Source organism: Terrapene carolina, unplaced genomic scaffold, assembly GCF_002925995.2.
Source record: "Terrapene carolina triunguis isolate 2854851 unplaced genomic scaffold, T_m_triunguis-2.0 Scaffold374, whole genome shotgun sequence".
NCBI lineage: Eukaryota > Metazoa > Chordata > Testudines > Emydidae > Terrapene > Terrapene triunguis.
This window is the reverse complement of record NW_020664725.1, coordinates 1,772,302-1,790,871: the sequence shown is the minus strand read 5'-3', so window position 1 is coordinate 1,790,871 and position 18,570 is coordinate 1,772,302. Positions and strand designations below refer to the sequence as shown.

Below are 18,570 nucleotides of genomic sequence, written 5' to 3'. Positions count from 1 at the left end.
TCTCCAATAGGAGTGTGCATGCTGCAGATTCAGCTCACCTACAGCCTGTGTGAACATCAAACTAGTCTCTTGACCTTTCGATAGTGCTGGGAAAGGGCCCACGGTAACACTCACTTCCATGTACGCATTCCACATGCTTCTGACCGTAGTATCTGAGAGCCTCACAAACACCCAGGGGCTTCCCAAGGGCTGCTGAGAACTGGGGATCTTGGGCCATTGATGTGGCCTGAGCTCACTCACCCAACTGCTGTGGCATGTGAGTTTATTTTCAAGTGCTGCTAGCAAGCCGGTGTGTAAAGCTGTCACAGCTCCCTATACCTCCGCCAGGCTGGTGCCGGTTCATGTATTAGCAGGTTTGCCTTTTCAGCACTTTCTTGGCTCAGGGATGAACATTCATTCAGTGCAAGTTTCACCCATTGTTGGATATTTAATTATTTGATCAAAACCTGCGGAGAATGTTGTACTACAAAGGGCCATTTCCATCTCAATCTCTTTTAGTCTGCCTCTGAGACAGCGGGTTTGCTGCAGCAGGATCTCTTGGGCAGGGCTGGCAGCAGACGAGGAATGAATGAACTGTCTGCTCTCCTGTGCTGATGAATGTCACCATCATCTCTATAGTCGAGCCAGGCAGCATTGCAACAGATTTCATCTTTGCCTCCCTTCATTAAGAGCTCCTCGCTTCCTCTCCATCACTCTTGCCCTTCATTTTAGGGTGAGAGGCTCCGGGAAAACGTTCTCCTTATCGCTGTGAGAACCTGCCATTAGTATGTCTCCTTGCTCGGCGATCAATCGCTGCCCCCTTGCCACTGCAGAAGGGTGCATCAAAGGCCAATCCATCACTTGGCAGGGCCAGAGCGCGGGGCGGCTCCTCCTCAGGGCTAAAGGGCACAGGAGCTGCGGTGCCACGTTTAAAAAGTGATCGCGCTGGTTCAGAGCGGATTAATCACGGGCAGGAACCTCCCGGCCGGAGCTGCTGTCAGCCCCGGTGCCAAGGCACCGCCTGCGGCTAAGGCGCACGTGGGGAGATCAGCTGGGGAGCCTGGCATGGGGCTGGCCCAGAGAGGAAGCAGCAGCTCTGCAGGGCAGGGGGCTTCCCGTGGGTGCACAGGGAACGGGGCTGCTCATTGAGATGCAAATGCCCGTGTGCCCGGGAGGCTCCGCCCGGGTCCCCGTCCCCGCCTCGTGCGCAAAGCAGGCGCGGTCTCCAAGCGAGCCCCTAGAGCCCCCCCCCGGGCTGTGGGGGATACCCCGGCCCCAGGGGCCCAGAGGCAGAACCGCCCCTACCCTGCCCGGCTCCCGGGGCTCCTGCCTTGCCCCTGCGCGTTGGGGGTGGGGGGCTGTTCACACACACCCCGCAGCCCAGCTTGGGCTCGGGCAGGCTCCGGGGCTGGTGCGTGGCCCTGCGGCGAGGAGAACAGACCCCCCCCCCCCCAGTCCTGGCCCTGCAGGCGGAGCCCCCGCCCCTCCCCGCGCGCCGCTCCTGCCCGGCAGGTCGGTGTCTCTTTAAGGCGGCGGGGGAGGGCTCAGCCTGACAATGGGCCGGGGCAGCCGAGTTGGAGCAAGTTCCCGGCGCTGCAGCCGCCCGGGCGCGGGCTGAGCCGGAGGCAGCGGCTGCGCCTCTGCGGTGGATTATCGCCGGGAGCCCCCGGGAGCAGCGGATCCTGGTGCGGGAACGGGGCTGGCAGCGGAAGAATGAATTAATCTCCTGCCCCCACCCCAAGCACGGCTTCCCGCCCCAGCAGCAACCCCTGCATCCAGGTCCCCCCAGTGCGCGCCGCCCCCCCTTCGCCTGAGTCTCCCCCCAGCGCGCTGCCCCCCCGAGTCCCACCCCCCGCGGGCTGCCCCCCCCCGCCCCCGCCCCCCCAGTGCGCGCTGCCCCCTCCCGTCTGAGCCCCGGGACCGATCAGCAGCCCCCGATCTCCAGGTCCCCCCCTCCCCTCCCCACGCGCGCCCCTCTGCTGGGTCTCCTGTGCGCCCTTCTTTCCGCCCGGCTCCCGGCGCTGTCTGCGCCCCGCCCGGATCAACGGGGCTGAGGATTTCCCGGCTCGGCTCGGCTCGCCCTGCCCCTCGGGATGTGGCCCTGGAAGGACGGGGCCATGCGGCGGCGGCTGCTCTTGCTGCGGAGCCTCCTGTGTCTGGTGCCGGCTCTGGTGGGACCAACTTTCGGTAAGACCCCGCCGGAGCGGCTCGTGCGTCCTGGGTCTGGGGAGGGGCCCGGAGCCCCCGGCCCGCCGGGTGCAGCTCCCCTCAGTCCGCCCTGGGGCTGGGCACCTCTCCCGCGCCCAGCTGGAGCCCTGAACGCCGCATCCAAAGGTGCCCTGAGTCGGGCTGGTGTCGGCGACCGCCCCGGCCGCGCCTCGGGTCTGTGGGCTCGGGGCCCGGCGGGAGGGATGCCGAGAGCTGCCGCCAGCCTCGTCCCTCTGCTCCGGGCAGCGGCTGCAGCGAGTGGGACCTCCCCGCCTCTTGTGCTAGCTGAGTGGGCACAAGGGACAGCGGGCGTTGGGCTTGTCTGGCAGCCCTGTGCAGCTGCTCTGTTCCCTGCCTACCGAACCTGGGTCTTGCCTGGCGCCCATCACCGTCTTCTCTGAGCCTGGGCCAGGCTGGAGGGGGCCCTGTGCGCAGCATCCGGTGAGCCTGTCAATGCTCACCTTGTGCAGGTGGGGAAACTGAGTCATGGGGCAATGAAGTGACTTGTCTCAGGTCACGCTGTGGGTCAGTGGCAGTCAGGAGTAGAACCATCTCCCCCAAGTCCCACCTGCAAGGCCACCCATCTGCCCCGGGAAGCTGGCTGATGTGGCTCTGTCCCTCCCTTGGCCATCGGTACTGAGCACCTTTCCTCCGCTTGGGCTGCTGGCTGTAAAATCACCAAGAGGCGGGAGGGTTTGGCGGGTGTGGTGCCATGGGCAATGTGCCCTGCCCCCAGGCAGTCCTGTGCTTCTTCGCTGGCAAGGGGGGGGGGGGGTTGCCAGCCCAGGGCACCACTCTGCCAGCACTGCCCTAGGGGTGGGTCCTGGTGTGATAAAGGCTCATGTAGGGTCATGGGAGGAGGCCTGGAGTCAAGGGCGCTCTCCTCTCCTGCCCCCCTCCCCCGAAATCCGAGCCATTGACATTTAAATGTCCCCACTCCAAGCCCTTAATTTGTTGCCTTTTTTTTACTGAATTTACCATCACTGGATCATAACCAACCTATTTCCAGTGACAGCGGCTGCACTGGCCTTGTCTTGGGTGTCAGTTCTCAGGCTGGAAAAGGCACTGGCTGCCCTCAGAAGTGCAGAGTACAGCAGTTCTCCCACTGACTGCATCTTGCCAACAGTGTCACTGCAGCTTGAGTGGCAGTAGCAGCAGGGCTCTGCAGCATTTCTGGGGGTGTGTGTGAACTCAGGAGCCAGGAGGTCCCCTTTACACTGGCTCTATGATTCCCTCAAGGGGAGCGTGTATCCTTTTAAAAGAGATGGTACTGAGAGCAAAAATGACTGAATCCATCCACTAGAGGAAGTAGCAAGATCAGTGCCTCCTAGAGCTCATCAGCCAGAAAAGCCCAATTAGTCAAAACGAAAACTTTTCCCCGGAAGCGTCTGGGTTTTGACAAAGCTTTCTCAGGTCCAGGATGGCGTTTCGGACAGACAGATAGACGGACCCGCACCCCAGAATAGCCAGGAGTCCAGCCATTATGACACTCTCCTGAGCTGAGTTTGCCCAGTTCAGAGCAGGGACTTGATCCTGAGTCTCCTACAGCCGAGCTGAGTGTCCTGACCATTGGGCTAGAGTCTGTCTCTCTGGCTCAATGAATATTTCATTATTTATACTGAGTGTGGGGAAGGGAAGAAATACAGCTTCAGCTCCCTGCTCTGACATGGCCTGTTTTTGTTCCAATGAAGAAGGAAAACAAATGCTGAAACCTCAACATTTTTTGCAAAACATAATTATTGTTTTCTGGCCAGCCCGAGCTCCAACCCTGTCATTTCCAGGAGCGAGAGCTCCACTGGCACCAGAGGCGAGTCTGAAATGTAGTGCTTGAAACAAAGCTGGAAACGAGGTCATTATTCCAACCAGGGCCAGTAGTTTACCATAAATAGAGGAACGTGCAAGGGGGAGGGGATCTGGAGGGATGATGACATTGAGTGACATGTAGTCTAGGCAGGATTCCTCTGCCACCGTCCTCCCCATCCCCCACTCCCCCCAAGACCCTCAACAATTAAAATGATTGCAGCACGGAGTTAGTATACACTCCAGATGTTGCTCTCACTAGTATCAGTACTTCTATTCTGTGTATGACGAGCCTGAGAGGAGCACAGTTAATATTGAAGGATAACTTTCTCCCTGTCAAAAAGACCTGATGGATTCTCCCTAGCAGCATGCTAGGACTGGCATTCAGAAAACAAGCAGTGACTCTCTGGTACAGCTGTATGTATGTGAGCAAACATTCAGGAGTTTGCAGTAGTTCGTTAATGTTTGGGTGCAGAATCCAAATAGACGGTACAATGACCAGCGCGGAGTCTGTAGGCAAACCTGTTAGAATGAGCTAGCATGCATGTTTATAAAGTCACATCTTAATGTGATGGAACTGGTACATCTTCCTCTGCAACTTCTAGGCTGCTGTATTGTTTGCAAGAGGTTTTGCATGTTTTTTAGATAAGATATAGGGGAAGACGGGGCTCTCACAACAACAAAAATCATGCAGGGAGGTTGTTTGTGGGCATCAAGACTCAAGAGTACAGAGCCTTTCATTATAAATGCTGCCAGTTCTCAATAATCTTTTCTTTCCAAACCAGTCTCCTTTTGAAATCACAGTCCATCCCTTGGTTATTCACTGAGTTACATCTCTGGGTTTGATTGTCCTTGCATCTCATTGTATTTATTTATTGATGTCTTCAAAAAGACCCGAAGAGAATCTGGTGCTGATGAAAATGCAGCCTGCAAGCTGTGCCCCAAGTCAAGTAATTTGTGTAGGCAAGTGCTGTGCAGATCCCATTATGCATTGCCAGTGCACCTCAGTCCTGACCTGTAGCACCCCCTGTTGATCTAGACATAGACAACTCTTGCCATGGGCTAGTTGGGCTGGATTATGCAGTAGTTTTGGGATGTGGATAATAGGAGTCTAGGATGAGACGATCAAAGTTCTGCTCCTAGCCACCTCCAGGATCTGATCTTGAGCTTTCTAGCGGTGAACCATTGGGGCCAGATTCTTCAGAGGAGCTCAGTGCATTGGGTGCAGGTTGGGGGCTGAGCTCTGAAAATCTGGCCCAGCGGGCACTAACCCTTGCTGTCCTGCCCAGCACACCCCTCCCAGAAGAGCTGGTTTCTTGTTGTTTGTAAATATCAGTGCATTGGGATCCCTGAACGTTGCAGCTGTCGGTTCAAGACAGTGACTTCTGTTGGATGCTGGTAGGTTTGGGTGAGGCCACGAACCATGCAGCATACCAGGGCAGAGAGCAGATACAGTCAGTGCTGGGTTAGTTCATTATGTACTTATTTCATAGTAAGACAGGTACTGTGTTAGTGGAAATCAGTCATTCTAAGGTCCCAGGTTGCTTTGCAAACTACATAGGAATCTCTTCACTCCCTCAGAAATGCAGCCATCTGCTGCGCTTTCAAGTCGTAGTACGCCAAGCCACGCTCCGGGACTTTCCCCACACTGGAGCAGTGTCCACACAGGACATTACTGCACAGCAAGCTGGTGCGCTGTAGATTCACACGCCTGGCTTGCCATGTAGACAAGCCCGAAGCACCCTGGCCAAATTCTAACTTGGGTAGTTACAGTCCTCTTTAAACTAGAACAGGAAATGAAGGAGAATCCTGTAGCCAGGGGGAATTTAAGGAGGCCGATTTGGCTGGGATGCCAAGGTTAATGTTGCTACTCTTATGGCGTGGCCTAGCTAAGACCACATCATTTTGATGTCTGTCTTACGTCTAAATCAGACTACTCCCCACCCCGGGAGCACGGGGTCTCCGAGTCCCGGGCTCAGCACAGAGCAGGGCGTTCACCATAGCAAAGACCACATCTTAAGAGAGCTCACCACACCTCTCACATAACAGCCCTTTGTCACCTAGATCAATTGCTTATAGGGGAAGGTCATATCGGGAACGCAATTGTGTCTTGTGCTGACTTTAAAGCGCTGAGTGTTTTGTCCTTTTTGGGGTGAAAACATCCTTTTTGCTCTTCATTTCTTCTCCTTTAATCTGCAACAGAAGCCCATGCTGGGGGCAGCTGGGCTGGCTCTTCCGTGTTTTCAGTTGCTTTCACAGGCCTTTTAATTGCAGTGAAAAGCTTGGACAGCTGTAGAAGCAGCGAGGGCCAAGGAGCCAGGACCATGTTACCAGCCAGCTTCCCAGGGACCATCAACAATTGCTCCATGGATCGATGTGGTCTGTGAATAACAATTGAAGAGTTGCTTGTATAGAGCAAAAAGAACAGGAGTACTTGCATATGCATCCGAAGAAGTGGGTTGTAGCCCACGAAAGCTTATGCTCTAATAAATTTGTTAGTCTCTAAGGTGCCACAAGTACTCCTGTTCTTTTTGCGGATACAGACTAACACGGCTGCTACTCTGAAACTTGTATAGAGCAATAATAGAACCCCCTGATTCTTTCTATTCAAATCTACAAAGATCCACCCCACCCCCCCATCCTGTATGGAAGATCCAGAGAGCACCCTGGGGTGTATTTGGATGTTTTACATCTCAGTGGGTTGAACTGGCTCTGCAGTTTACGGTGGTGGCAGATTAACCTTGGTGAGATGATGGGGAGGAAGGATGTGGCAGCCCTGAATTTCTCTTTAATCACTCGCTGATACTTTTGGGTCATCACTAGTCGTTGACGGCGGGGGACTCCAGGATGGCTGCTGGCCGGGAGACAGGAAGATCCCCCTGTATGTGGTTTATTGGGGTGGTGCTCAAGGCAGCAGAGGCTGAGACCTAGTCACTGGTGTTCTTGGCACCCTTTTTTTCTGGATAGTGCTCAAACTCTGTGCTCGTTCTCCTCTGCTCTGACGGCAGGAGTCCAGGCTCTGTCGGGGGATTGATTGCTACCAAACAAGAAATGACATTCAGCAGAGTCTGCAAGTTGTCTGGTCTTTTTTTTAATGTCACCCTTAATTAATTTAAAATCTTTTCGAGGCTGAACCCTGATATCTAGAGTGCCGAGGTCCCGTCCCTAAGTGTGCGAGAGTCATTTGTAATGTGCCTTGTGACTCTTCAGGAAGAAGAGCTGGTAAGAAACACCAGCTGTGGGAGACTGCTCATGTGACAGCAGGAGCCAAACAGTGGCTTTGATGTCGCTCCAGAAGGGAGAAACACTCACTGGGCTCAGGCTTGTCTGATGGGGACACACATGGGGTGTGCTCCGTGAGGAAGCGGATTGCATGAATGGCTGGCTCTTTTGTGCCTCATCGCACCATTCAGCGCAGCCCACCCAGCGGCACTCTTTGTGTCAGACCCCTTTGGGCAAGTCCACGTGGAGCTGTGTCTGTTAGGGTGACCAGATGTCCTGATTTTATAGGGACAGTCCCGATATTTGGAGCTTTTTCTTATATAGGCACCTATTACCCCCCACCTCCTGTCCCGATTTTTCACACTTGCTGTCTGGTCACCCTAGTTGTGCTGGTGCATGCTGGGACTCCCATGCATCACCCGTGTGCTCAGCCCCGCTGCATGCTGGGATATGGAAGTACTGAATCCATCGGCGCCAGCTATGTTGCCGGGAGTGTGGAGGCTTTGGGGAGACTTCAGAGCTGGGGCTGGTTTGCGGCGCTCTCTGCAGCTGGGCAGTAATGGGGTGTCGCAGTGGCCTGTGGTGGAAAGAGCTCAGCATGGCTCTCGGCTCCTGGGAGCAGGTGGGGCCAGCTAGGGCCTGGGTGCTACATGCTGTTGCCTCAGGCTCCGGCTCCTGGAATCGGGATCCCAGTGGAGTCGCTGCTTAAAAACAAATTTTCCAGCCCTCAGGGCTGTGAAGAAAGGCTTGAGAAGGAGCCCCCTGTCCGTGAAGCCTGTGAGGAAAGCTCTGAGCAGTGTGACCTGCCTCGTTCCTCTCTGGGGGTGCTGGCTCCGAGCCCTGCAGCTCTGAGGGCCCAGCCAACCCCCAGCAGAGGTCTCCCCGGTCCTGTCTTCACTAGGGAAAGCGGGCTACTTTAGGCTGGGCTTAGATAACTCAACCCCTTCTCCTAGTCAGGGCCAACCTTGATGTGGCAGAGGGGAAGGGTACAGCCCCCCCTCCCCCAACAGAGCCCTCCCAGCAGCTGGGATGTAAGTATTGGGGGTACACCTCCTGCCTCTCTGTGCGGGGGAGGTGGCATCTGCTGCCGCTCCTGGGGAATAAGTAGGCTCTGTGCAGCTGCCCTTGCTTCTGTGGGGGGTGACCCCCCCCCCCCCCCCCCCCCCACACACACACACACTCTGCTGCTCCTGGTGGGGCCAGCGTGGTGTCCCCACAGTCATTGTCTAGAGCCCCACTTCAGGGGGACCCACACCTGCCGTGCTGCCAGCGGCTCCAGCAAGCTGGGTCTCAGCAGAGCACTGGTTCTGTAACACTTGACATGATCAAAACTCGCTCACTCAGCCGCACCTACTGTCCTGCCCCCGTCCAGCCGCAGCTGGTGTGAGTCGGCCCAGCAAGAGATTCAGAACGGCACTTCGGTGCCTACGGAGGGTCCCTGAGCCTGGCCTGAGAGCACAGGCCGAGGGGTTTGGGGCATTCCCACAACCCCAAGGGAATATTCCTGCAGTGTCCTGAAGGGGGAGCTGTGGAGGATCGGGCGGAGCAGGTATCTAGGCTGTATCTGAGCTGAAGCATTGCAGAGGACAGCTCTCCCCCCTGTGGATTGGGCACCAGGATTCTGGTGTCCCACCACAGAGTCCATTAAACCTTCTCCTCGGGTCTAGACGCTGGGAGCTGCCAGAGCCTCGTCTGCACTAGGGCTCTCGCTGCCCCCATCACCGCTGGGGGAATCCTGTAGAGCTCCCTCGCGGAGGCACTGCCTTGGGCCTCGCCTGTGCCTGTCACTGACAGTGCCCCGGCACCCTGTGCCACTGAGCTCATGTTGAACCCCACTTGCCCTGGCTAACAATCTCAGTTGGACTGTGGTGCTGGGCACCAATTGAGCTGTGCCCGTCACTGGCGCCCGCTGCTGGGAATGGGCAGCTCCCTTCCCCCAAGAACACTCCTCTCCAAGCCTGGGGCGGGGCTAGGAAAGTGCTTTTAAAATAAAGGGACTGTTCCTTTGGCCAGAGGTGCTGGGTGACCTGGAGCTGTAACCAGGTCCGGGCGTGGCTCTGGACACCACTAGACAGAGCAGAGAAGGGACATAACATTCGGGGCAGGGCTGCGGACGTGGCCCTGGAGTGGACTCGCTGGCTTCTAGCAGCTAGCGATGGCAGTTTGTGCTGGAACTCGGTCATCTAGTGCCAGTTCCCCCTGCCTGGCGCATGCATCTGCTCCCACAATTCAGGATTGGGCCCCACCCTTAAGCTGCTTTCTAAACCCCCAACTTTCATTGTGAAGGGAGTTGGGAGGAGGGGATTCCTGTGGTGTAATGACTGCGGAGGGGATAAGCCAGCCCTCCTATTGAGAGCGGACTTATCTGTGTTCTCCAGGGAGTAGGCCCAGAGCCCTTCAGCAGCGTGATTTGACTTCTTCCCCTGCTAAGAGTTTGCTCTGCTCCCTGCACGATGCCTGCGCGGCTGACAGCAAAGGTGCGGGGGAGGTGTTAGAAATAAATCAAATTGGTCATAAACCCAGGGTTGTGAGTTCAATCCTTGCGGGGTCCATTTAGGGATCTGGGGCAAAAATCTGTCTGGGGATTGGTCCTGCTTTGAGCAGGGGGTTGGACTAGATGACATCCTGAGGTCCCTTCCAACCCTGATATTCTATGATAAATCACCCAGTCTGTCCACACTGCGTCACGCCAGTCCCAAAACAACTGGGAGTGGCGCCCGGTCAGCTCCCTGCCCTGCGGAGCAGGGGATGCTGGGGGTGGGGGGCTGGGTAGGGCCATCTCCTCCTTGTTCTCTGGGAATGCCTGTTTTGTCTGCCCTTAGTTGTTGGGGGGGGGGGGGGTGCTCTATTGTGAAACCCATTCTATTTCCGCTGCCCTAATCAGGGAGGGTAAATTTGCAACCGAATTCCCAGGCTCGGTTAGGGACAGTAAAGAGGAGAGGGAGTAGGTTGACTTGTTTTTAAAGAGGAAAGCAGCATTGTTGTGGGGTCGGCGCATTCTTTGGCTGTTGGGATCAAGACAGATTAGCTGGTTTAGGGGCTCTTTTGAGACACGGCTATAGCAACAGTTGCAGTCAGGATCAGAATGTGCAATGGCTCCAGGACCCTGAATGCCGAAGCACCAAACAAGTTGAAATTTACATGGGGAGCAACAATGAGGGTCAGCTAATGAGTAACCAAGGGCATCCCTCTCAGATGCAACTGTTTCCTCCTGGGGAGATGGGGAGAGCCAGGGCTGCAGAGGTGACGATGGCCAGGGTCGAGTTTGTTAGCTTTAAAGTCAATTCAGCTGCTCTCGGAGATGCAGGCACAAGCTGTCTGGGATCCTTCCCGGGCCGGAAGGGTTAATACGCTAGAGTCCTCCTGATTTCATTTTCATAAACATCTGCTAAAAGCAGGAGATTTAGCTTTCCCGTTCCTAGGGGATTTACGGGGCAGGAGTCAGATCTCTGGGGAGGTTTATTCTCATCCCAGGATTAACCATCTCCCGAGTTCTGATAGCCTTGCCCATTTGACGTACTTAGCAATCAGCTGTGGTTAACGGGCTGGGCAGAGGTTCTTTAATCCAAAGTGTTTCATCCCAAAGGGCTATGGGTGTTGCTGGGGGAGCATGCAGTAGTAGAGCCCCTGGGATGCGCCATCCTGCCAGAAACTCCCAGGTGCTGCTGGGGGGGAATTGCAGGGCTCTGACAGGAGCCCTGCTTGTTCCACAAGGCCAGGCGCGTTGATGCTCAGTGTGGGCGCTCGCCAACACGGGGTCACTTTTAGAATAGCTTTCTCATTCATAACGCACCGAAACGCTCTCCGTGCCAGAGTGCCGCTCGCTGCCAAGCTGGCCCGTGGGCAGGCCCTCTGGGAACCTGCAGCCAGACCCCATGAGGCTGGTGCTACGCAGGCTCAGCTGGAGTACGGGCCCCACAGAAAACCCAGGTGTGCAAATTGCCCAGAGCTGCAACAAGTGCCCTTGTTGATTCCTTCTCCTCAGTCGCTGTTCTACCCAGGGGCAGCAGGCGTGTTGGGTAGAGCAGCAGCGCCCCTGCCCCACATGCTCCACAAGTACCAAGAGCCTGATTCTACCTCTCCCAGTCTGGCGGCCGGCCGGTGGGTGTCCCTAGGGCAGGCACTCCCATGAGGAGGTGAAGTCCCTGCTGGCCGCAGTGCTGGCCTGGAGGATGAGAAGGGCTGAGCAATATTCTCTCCGTCCCCTCGGCCTGCCCTGCCCTCTGTGCGTGTGCTGCAATCAGTTTGTATTTCTCTCCTCCTCTGTCCAGCACTGATCTTCCCCTCCCAAGCTCTTGCTCTTCCTGTGGGGTGGCCTTTCCCCTTCCACTGGCGGCTGTGGGGCTGAGCGGGTGCTGAGGACACTGTCCCATGCTCTCCTGAGTCTGGCGGGGCTGTCTGGAGACCACCTCAACCCTATCAGGCCTGCCTTAGCACCATTTCTGCAGCTACCCCCTCGCCTCCCACAATCCATGTGGAAGGGGAGCGGCCCCCTCCTCTTGCTTCAGCTCAGGGATGGGCCCTGGCTGCTCCTGCCAAAGCTCCCTTCCCTCTGAGCTGGCACTGGTCCCAATGCCACTTTGTGGTGGCACAATGGCACCGTCAGCCGCCCAGTGCCCCCTAAATTCAGATGTAAATCCTAGGCCCTAACCACCTGTGGCCACTGACGCGCCCATGTCACTTTTCATCGGTCGGGGCTGTTAACTCTGGTGCCCAGCTAATTCCATTGTGCCTCTTGTGCTTTCCCTGGGACGCAGGGGTGCTCGGTGCCTGCCCTAAAGTGGTTTCCGAATCTAAAATAAATGTTAGCTGCCCATGGGCTGCAGCAGAAGGCTGGACACACCCTGCAAAGTAGAGGAGGACAGTAAGTCTGTCAGCACTGTTCCACTGTGTGCGTGGCCAAGTGGATTGCATGGTTCCTGAAAGGTGCTGACTTTGAATGTTTGTGACATCAAGTTACTCAACCAGTTTTCTTCAAACTTGGCTTCTTTTGTAGATTCATTGAGGCCACCGAGCCAACAAGTTGGCAATGTGTTACTTAAGAGCTTTTTTTTTTTTTTAACTCTGTTCATGGTTTAAGCAGGCCTTGGGGCTCACCTGAGCTCGTTTGTGCTCGTGGTATGCACAGTAAACTCAGATGAGTAGGAGACTTTCCCTGGCGAGTGGGGACCTAACCATTGCCGCCTTCAGGACTTCATTCGCTCTTCAATGAAAGCTCAGGTTTCTGTCGCTGGGGATTGTGATGAGAGCTGATGCAGTGCCTCCTTCCAAGTCTGCAGACAGATCGCGCCACTGCTGCTGCTTGCTGATCTGGCAAATGGGTGAGATTAGCAAGACTTGAGTCAGTTCTGCTGCTCTTGTGTTGGACCCTGTTGGCAGCCAGGAAGCTGGATAAGGCCGTAAGCAGCAGCAGAGAGGCAGACGCTGAGCTATTAATGGAGGAGAAGGACACAAATAGGGGGATTAGAATGGGGGAGCCCCTCCCTCCTGTTCCATTTCCCGAGTGGCAGCAGCTGGGAGGCCCCAGGGGAGAGGCTCTCCCTTGCAGGAGCCCGAGGGAAGGTGGGCACTGGATTTTGGAGATCCACCAGCTGGAGAGTGCAATGGAAATGTTGGGTAGTGCGTGCGCAGGGCTCAGAGACAGCACCTCGCAGGAGCCCCAGCACCTCCCTCCCAACAGCTGGGCTTTCGTCCTTGAGCATTGCCTTGGCCCTTGCTGTTGGGAGGGCGTCAGGTGAGCCCTTCAAGCCCTGGAAGTGCACACCTAGCCTACAGTACTTGGACCGTAGTCAGCCTCTGCCTCAGGCTGATGAGCGCCAAGGGGTACGGCCATGCTGCAGCTGGAGTGAGCCTCCCAGCCTGAGGAGACCGATTCGAACTCGCTGGGCTGAGCTAGTGGCTGCACCGGTGGAGGCTTGGATGGCTAGCCTGAGGATCTGCTGGTGCCTCAATGGCCACACTCTCTTTTTAGCCTCGCTCGAGCGAGTCTGTCCACCCCAGCTGGGAGGCTTGCTCCAGCTGCAGTGTGGACTTTCCCTGTGTGGCCTGCAAGCCCAGAGATCGCTGGTGCTGCTGCTGGGCACCGGCTGAAAACTAGGCCTTGTTGGTTATAGAACAGGGGACTCTGGGTTCCCCACCTTTCTGAAATAACCCAGGTTACAGCAGCAGTGGGAGACCTGGGAGTTCAGGGCAGGGTTTTGTGCCAAGCCTGCTCCCCGGTTTACAGTCATTCCCGTGCGCTGCAGCTCAGTGCTCACAGCTTCCCTACGTGTGCATTTAAAGCTGGAGAAGAAACGGAACCTCCATGGAACGGGTGCTCACGTATCGTCGTTCGTGCCTGTGCTAATACGGATGCGGTGAGATGATGGCGTTAAAAGGCTGGATATGCTCCACAACCTCCTCTCCCGCTGCTGGGCAGAACCATTGAACCTAGTGTCTGTGTCTTTGGATCCCAGGTGGATGAGAATGGGGGTCTGAAGGGGTGATGCTACAGCCACTCTCCCCGGACCTTGCAGTCTGGTAGAGCGACTAGTATGTAGCCCTGCCAGGGTGAAGGATTGGCTGCATCTTGGGTTCAGGATAATAATCCATTGATCAAGTCACCAGAGATTTGGTTGTGTCCCTCAGGGCAGCTCTCAGATAGAGAAGGCCCAGGAAATGAATAAATCGACTCATTCTCTGAGGTATGCAGAAGCCTGGGAAGCTAGTGGGGCCTCGTTGTAACCTGGGGCCGTTACTAAAATCCTGATTCCTGCAGCAGTCCAGCCCCCGGTCCTTGTTCTCTTCTGGCTCTGTTCACCCAGTCTGATGCAAAGACTTCAAGTTACACAGGTGGATGTGTGCTCTGGTGTCAGCTGGTTCTGGTGTTGGAGTAGCCCAGGCGAATCCCGTAACTCGGTAGAGCTGACATGCCTTGCTGTTGCTTTGAGATGACTGTTGTCTGAGAGTTCACACAGATGCTGCCAAAGGGAAACCTCCAGACAGGCTGTTTTGTGCTAGTGATTCTGAGCCGCTGGCGGAGTTCATTAGTGGAGCGAAAGGTTGGCTGGAGGAGGAGCACTGTGATAGCCTCCTACTTGGGATGCTAATTGGCCAGTCACAGAGTGCAAGCCGCTGGCTCCAGCAGCTAGCCCCGCTTGGAGCCGGCCTGCCTCTCTTGCTGTAGCTGCGTGTGTTTGCAAGTGCGTCGTTCTGTTAATGAGAACTTTGCTTCCGCGTGGGTCTCTGTTACCAGCAACGGCAGCAGTTTAATCACTATCAAACTTTGCAAACTATGGCAGGTACGTTTATAGCCTTCTGGGATCCTAATGGCTCCCACATGTGGCTAATTTGAAACCTGTTCTGCTCCCTGTCACCCCCAACCTCGGTCCCAGCGGCTCCGGCCCGGCCCGGCTTGGCTCGGGCCCCGGTTCCGGCCGAGTGGCTCCAACTGGCCGGCCCCAGCGCCTCCAGCCCAGATCCAAGCCCCACGACCCCTCCCTATTTTCCCGGACGTGCCCGGCTTTTTGGAATTTCCTCCCGGACAGGGATTTGAGGACCAAAAAGCCGGATGTGTCCGGGAAAAACCAGACGTATGGTAACCCTATTTTACGGCCTGCTGCCATTATAGGTTTTCCCTTCTAGTGAGAGAACGGGATGGTAGATCTCCAATCAATGAAGGCTACACTCAGAAAGACCTCAAGACCTCTGGAATATGCTGCTCAAACAGTTTAACTTTTGTTTCTACTGCCTGTCCCTCCCTTCTCACATTTATCTCCAGACTTCTTCTCCTTGTCCAGATCTATTCCACCCCCAACAATCTTCTATTCATTGAACTTTTTGAAACTTTGCACTTTTAGAGATAGGTAAGGGATTGATTCTGAGTACACAAATTTGCAGAGGGACAATACGGTTGAGGTCTGTTATTTCTCACCTCTCTCTATGTTATTTTATTTAAAAACGTTTTTGCTGTTTACAAGCATGTTATCTCTGGAGACACAAATCCACAGTTTGAGAACTGCAAAACTAAGCTTCTCTGATGGTATCTTTTAGTCTGAGCACTGAGTCCCATTGGGTAGATAGAAAGATTAACCTAAAGAATCTATACTGAAGCCCCTGGAACCCCATAAAATTGGGTCCCTAATCCACGAACTATTGGAACTCATTTACAAAACTTTTCTTAAACGTTACATGAATATATTGTCTCATACTATAGAATTAGAATTTATAATCCCTATTCCATGATGAGATATCTTTGAGCTATAATGTATCTTAATTAAAGCTATCTTTAGATAGGAAAAAACCTATCATATTTATAAAAAAAATCAGATTTAAATAAAAAAAATCAGATTTTTTTTGGTTTGTTTTAAAAAAAAATCGTTGATTTTTATCCACCCTGGATGGGAACAGTGTCTAATCCTGGCTGGGCTGGATTCAAACCAGTGACCTGCAGGTTCACTCCATAGCACATTAGCAGGGCTCCGAGGCAGCCGGTGTGTACAGGAAGCCCCAGTGGGAGAGCTGGGATGGGGACACCGTTGTATTCGGGGGCTGGAGCCGTGCCCTCGAGGCTTTGTCCTACGCACCCCGGCAGCACGGGGTCACAAGTCAGCTGGCCCATTCCTGGCACGCTGCCGCTCCATGGCCCAGCTGTGCTTATTGAGACTGGCAGTGATTTTTTGGCCCACTGTGTCTGCCTGTTAACCACGCTCAGCTCCCATCGGTGGTGGTGCCACGAAGCCCTAATCCGGCTGCGTCTCTTTGGACGCAGCTGCTCGGCCTCTAATCGCTCTTGGGGAGGAAAGGGAGGTGCTCTGTAATTCTCCCTCTCGCCGTCGGGTTTATCCCGGATTTGCTGGGGGGTGCCAGCAGCACTTGATCGCCCGTGATGCAGGGAGGTTGCTCTTTGTGCCGCTGTTCCAATATCAGTGGCAGCGTGAAGGTGTCTCTGGGAGCCCTGCAGAGCAGGATCATGATAACAGCACAGCCCGTGCCGTGCAGTGCCTCCTGCAGGCAGACGGGGGCACTGGGTTCGCAGAAGGGCTTTGCGGGGGTTTATGGGAAATCCGAACTAGAAGTCACAAGGAAATTCCCATTCCGAGCAGGACAGGCTGAACTGCAGCTCCCAGGAGTGTATGACCCTCCCAGCCAGTCTCAGAGCTGCCAGACTGGGATTGCCAGGGCTCAGGAGAGAAGCAGGCTGTGATCTGGGGCACAGGAGGATCCATAGCGGGGTGGGGTACGAGGGCTGTGGGGTGAGCATGGGAGCGGCTGTGATTGCTCTAGCTGGCAGCCCGGTCTCTCTGCTGGTGATGGGAATGGCCTGGGGTGGAGCCGGGCACTGGCCGCATGTGTCGGTGGGCAGGTGATGCCCCCTTGCTGTGTAAAGTCTGGGCTGGGACTGAATATGTCGCTGCCCTTGGATCATTCCGCTCCCCCAAACACACTTTCAGGGGGAGGGGACAGTGGCTGGGCTGGAGCCCTACTCATAGTGGGGGGAGGGCATCATTAAAGGGGCAGACTTCCCCCGAAGCTGCATGGCTAGGCCAGGGCTGTGCTGCTGCAGCAGGTCCTGGGGGAGATGGGAGCTGCTTGTGGGGCGAGGACACTGCCAGGCTGGTGTGTCTCAGAGGCATTCCTCCAGAATGAGCGCCCAAGGCCTGTGCCTGACGCCGGCCTGTCTGGAGCGTGGTCTCACCCCCAAGTGAGCAATAAACAAACCAAGCTAAGCTCAGCCCTTCTCCCCAAGCTCCTCCCTCAGGTCTGCTCAGCCCACACCCTAGGTCCCCTCTCCACAGGGATCTAATGCCAACGCTGCGATATCTGGGAGGGGTATTGAGTCAACAAAACCCACGGGCTGGGGTGCTGCAGGCAAACACCGCTGACTTGTTAGAGTCTGGCTGGGGGAGGGAATGGCACCCTGAATATAATTAGCCAAACCTTCTGTCTTGCTCACGAGAAGTGTCGTCCAGTTGAGCGTAACAGCTCGTGAGCTCGGCCAATTAAGGAAAAAGCTTTTCTGCACAACGGAATCTGGAAGCGCTCACTTCTGGAAAAACCTCCCTACCAGCGCAGGCTCGTGTAAAGACCTCCGAAAATACAGCTGCTCACTGCAATCCGTGCCGCTGTGACAGGATAACGCTTGCTGTCCCCCCGATTCGGCGTGTATTTAAGAAAGCAGCTCCCTTTAACGCAGTGAAATTTGAGGCAGGCCAATTGCTGCAGCATACTGTTGAGATGATTTTGGTGGGCTAGAGTAAGTTTAGGCCGTAATGGGGGTTGTCGTCATTTCAAATTTGAACCAGTTTATTTTTCAGCTCCCTGCCCGCCTTGTTAGTATGACTTGGTAGCTCTGCTAAAGCCATGCAGCCTCCAGGGGACTCCGTGGTCACTAGTGCTTGGCACTGGGCGTATGGCCCCTCGGTGCCAAGGGCCTTGCTGTGCTGGAGAAGGAAGGGTCCCAGCGCATGGAGGGTGGGAGAGCCCGGACGGGGTGGGGCGAGGCTGAGCGCGGGAGCAGGCAGAGGAGAGGTTCTGGAGGAAGGTGCTGCGTGAGTTGTGGAGCCGAGCCTGTGAGGCGGGCGGCTGCAGTATTGGGCTGGACGGCTGTTCCAAGCAGGCAGCGGTGAAGGTAGGCTCAGTGCACGAGTGGGGCTGCCCTGTCTGTGCCTGGGTGTGCCTGGAGGCAGGCACCAGCCCTTCTGGCCTGGCCCAGAGCAGGGACAGGCCGGCCCCGTGACATCACAGAGCAAAAATGTTTTAAGTAAATATTTAGCCTTGGCCCTGCCGTGGTGCAGGGGGATGGGGGGGGGGCCTTTTGTTTCCTGTATTCCCAGCTGGAGGGCCACGTCCGGCATCTGACCCGCTGAGGGAGGCAGGAGCAGCGGGGAGCATCTGCTCTCGGCAGCTGGGAGCCCTCTCTGGCACTGTCAGCCTGGCCCTACAGTTCAGAGCTTGGCGAGGGGCTGGGGACTGGCTCACGTGCCAAGGACATCGGGCCGGCTGAAGCCAAGTGCGGTGTGTCAGAGAGGGAGCAGGAAGGGAGGGGCCCAGGTGCCAGGCGTTCTCATGGAGACTGGCTCGTCTGTCCCCTGTGCAAACCTCTGTGCCTAGCACTACAGGAGGATTCACAGCATCTGGTGAATGTGGGACGCTGGAAGCAGACCGGCTATGGAAGAGGCTAAATGGGGCTAGTGCAGCATTCTGAGCTAGCCCTGACGGCATGAGCCAGCCCCGCAGAACTGCTGTGGGTGCTGGCAGTGCCTGGGGGGGGTCTGGTCCTTGCTCAGTGGGGACTGTGGTGTTATGTGCTCTTGGCTGCCTCTGGCCAGTCTGCTTCTGAACGCCCCAAGCTGTGGGGCTCTGACCACCTCCTCCTGGAGG

At 55.8% G+C, this 18,570-nt stretch overlaps 1 protein-coding gene across 1 annotated transcript in view; it reads left to right on the top strand.

Moving 5' to 3' along the window:
• The first annotated feature begins 2,096 nt into the window (after positions 1-2,096).
• Positions 2,097-18,570, top strand: part of ROBO3 (roundabout guidance receptor 3) — a 129,786-nt gene continuing 113,312 nt past the window's right edge. Inside the window, exon 1 of the mRNA XM_026657876.1 lies at positions 2,097-2,166. Within this exon, the coding sequence (XP_026513661.1) occupies positions 2,097-2,166 (70 nt within the window). The remainder of the gene's footprint in view (positions 2,167-18,570) is intronic.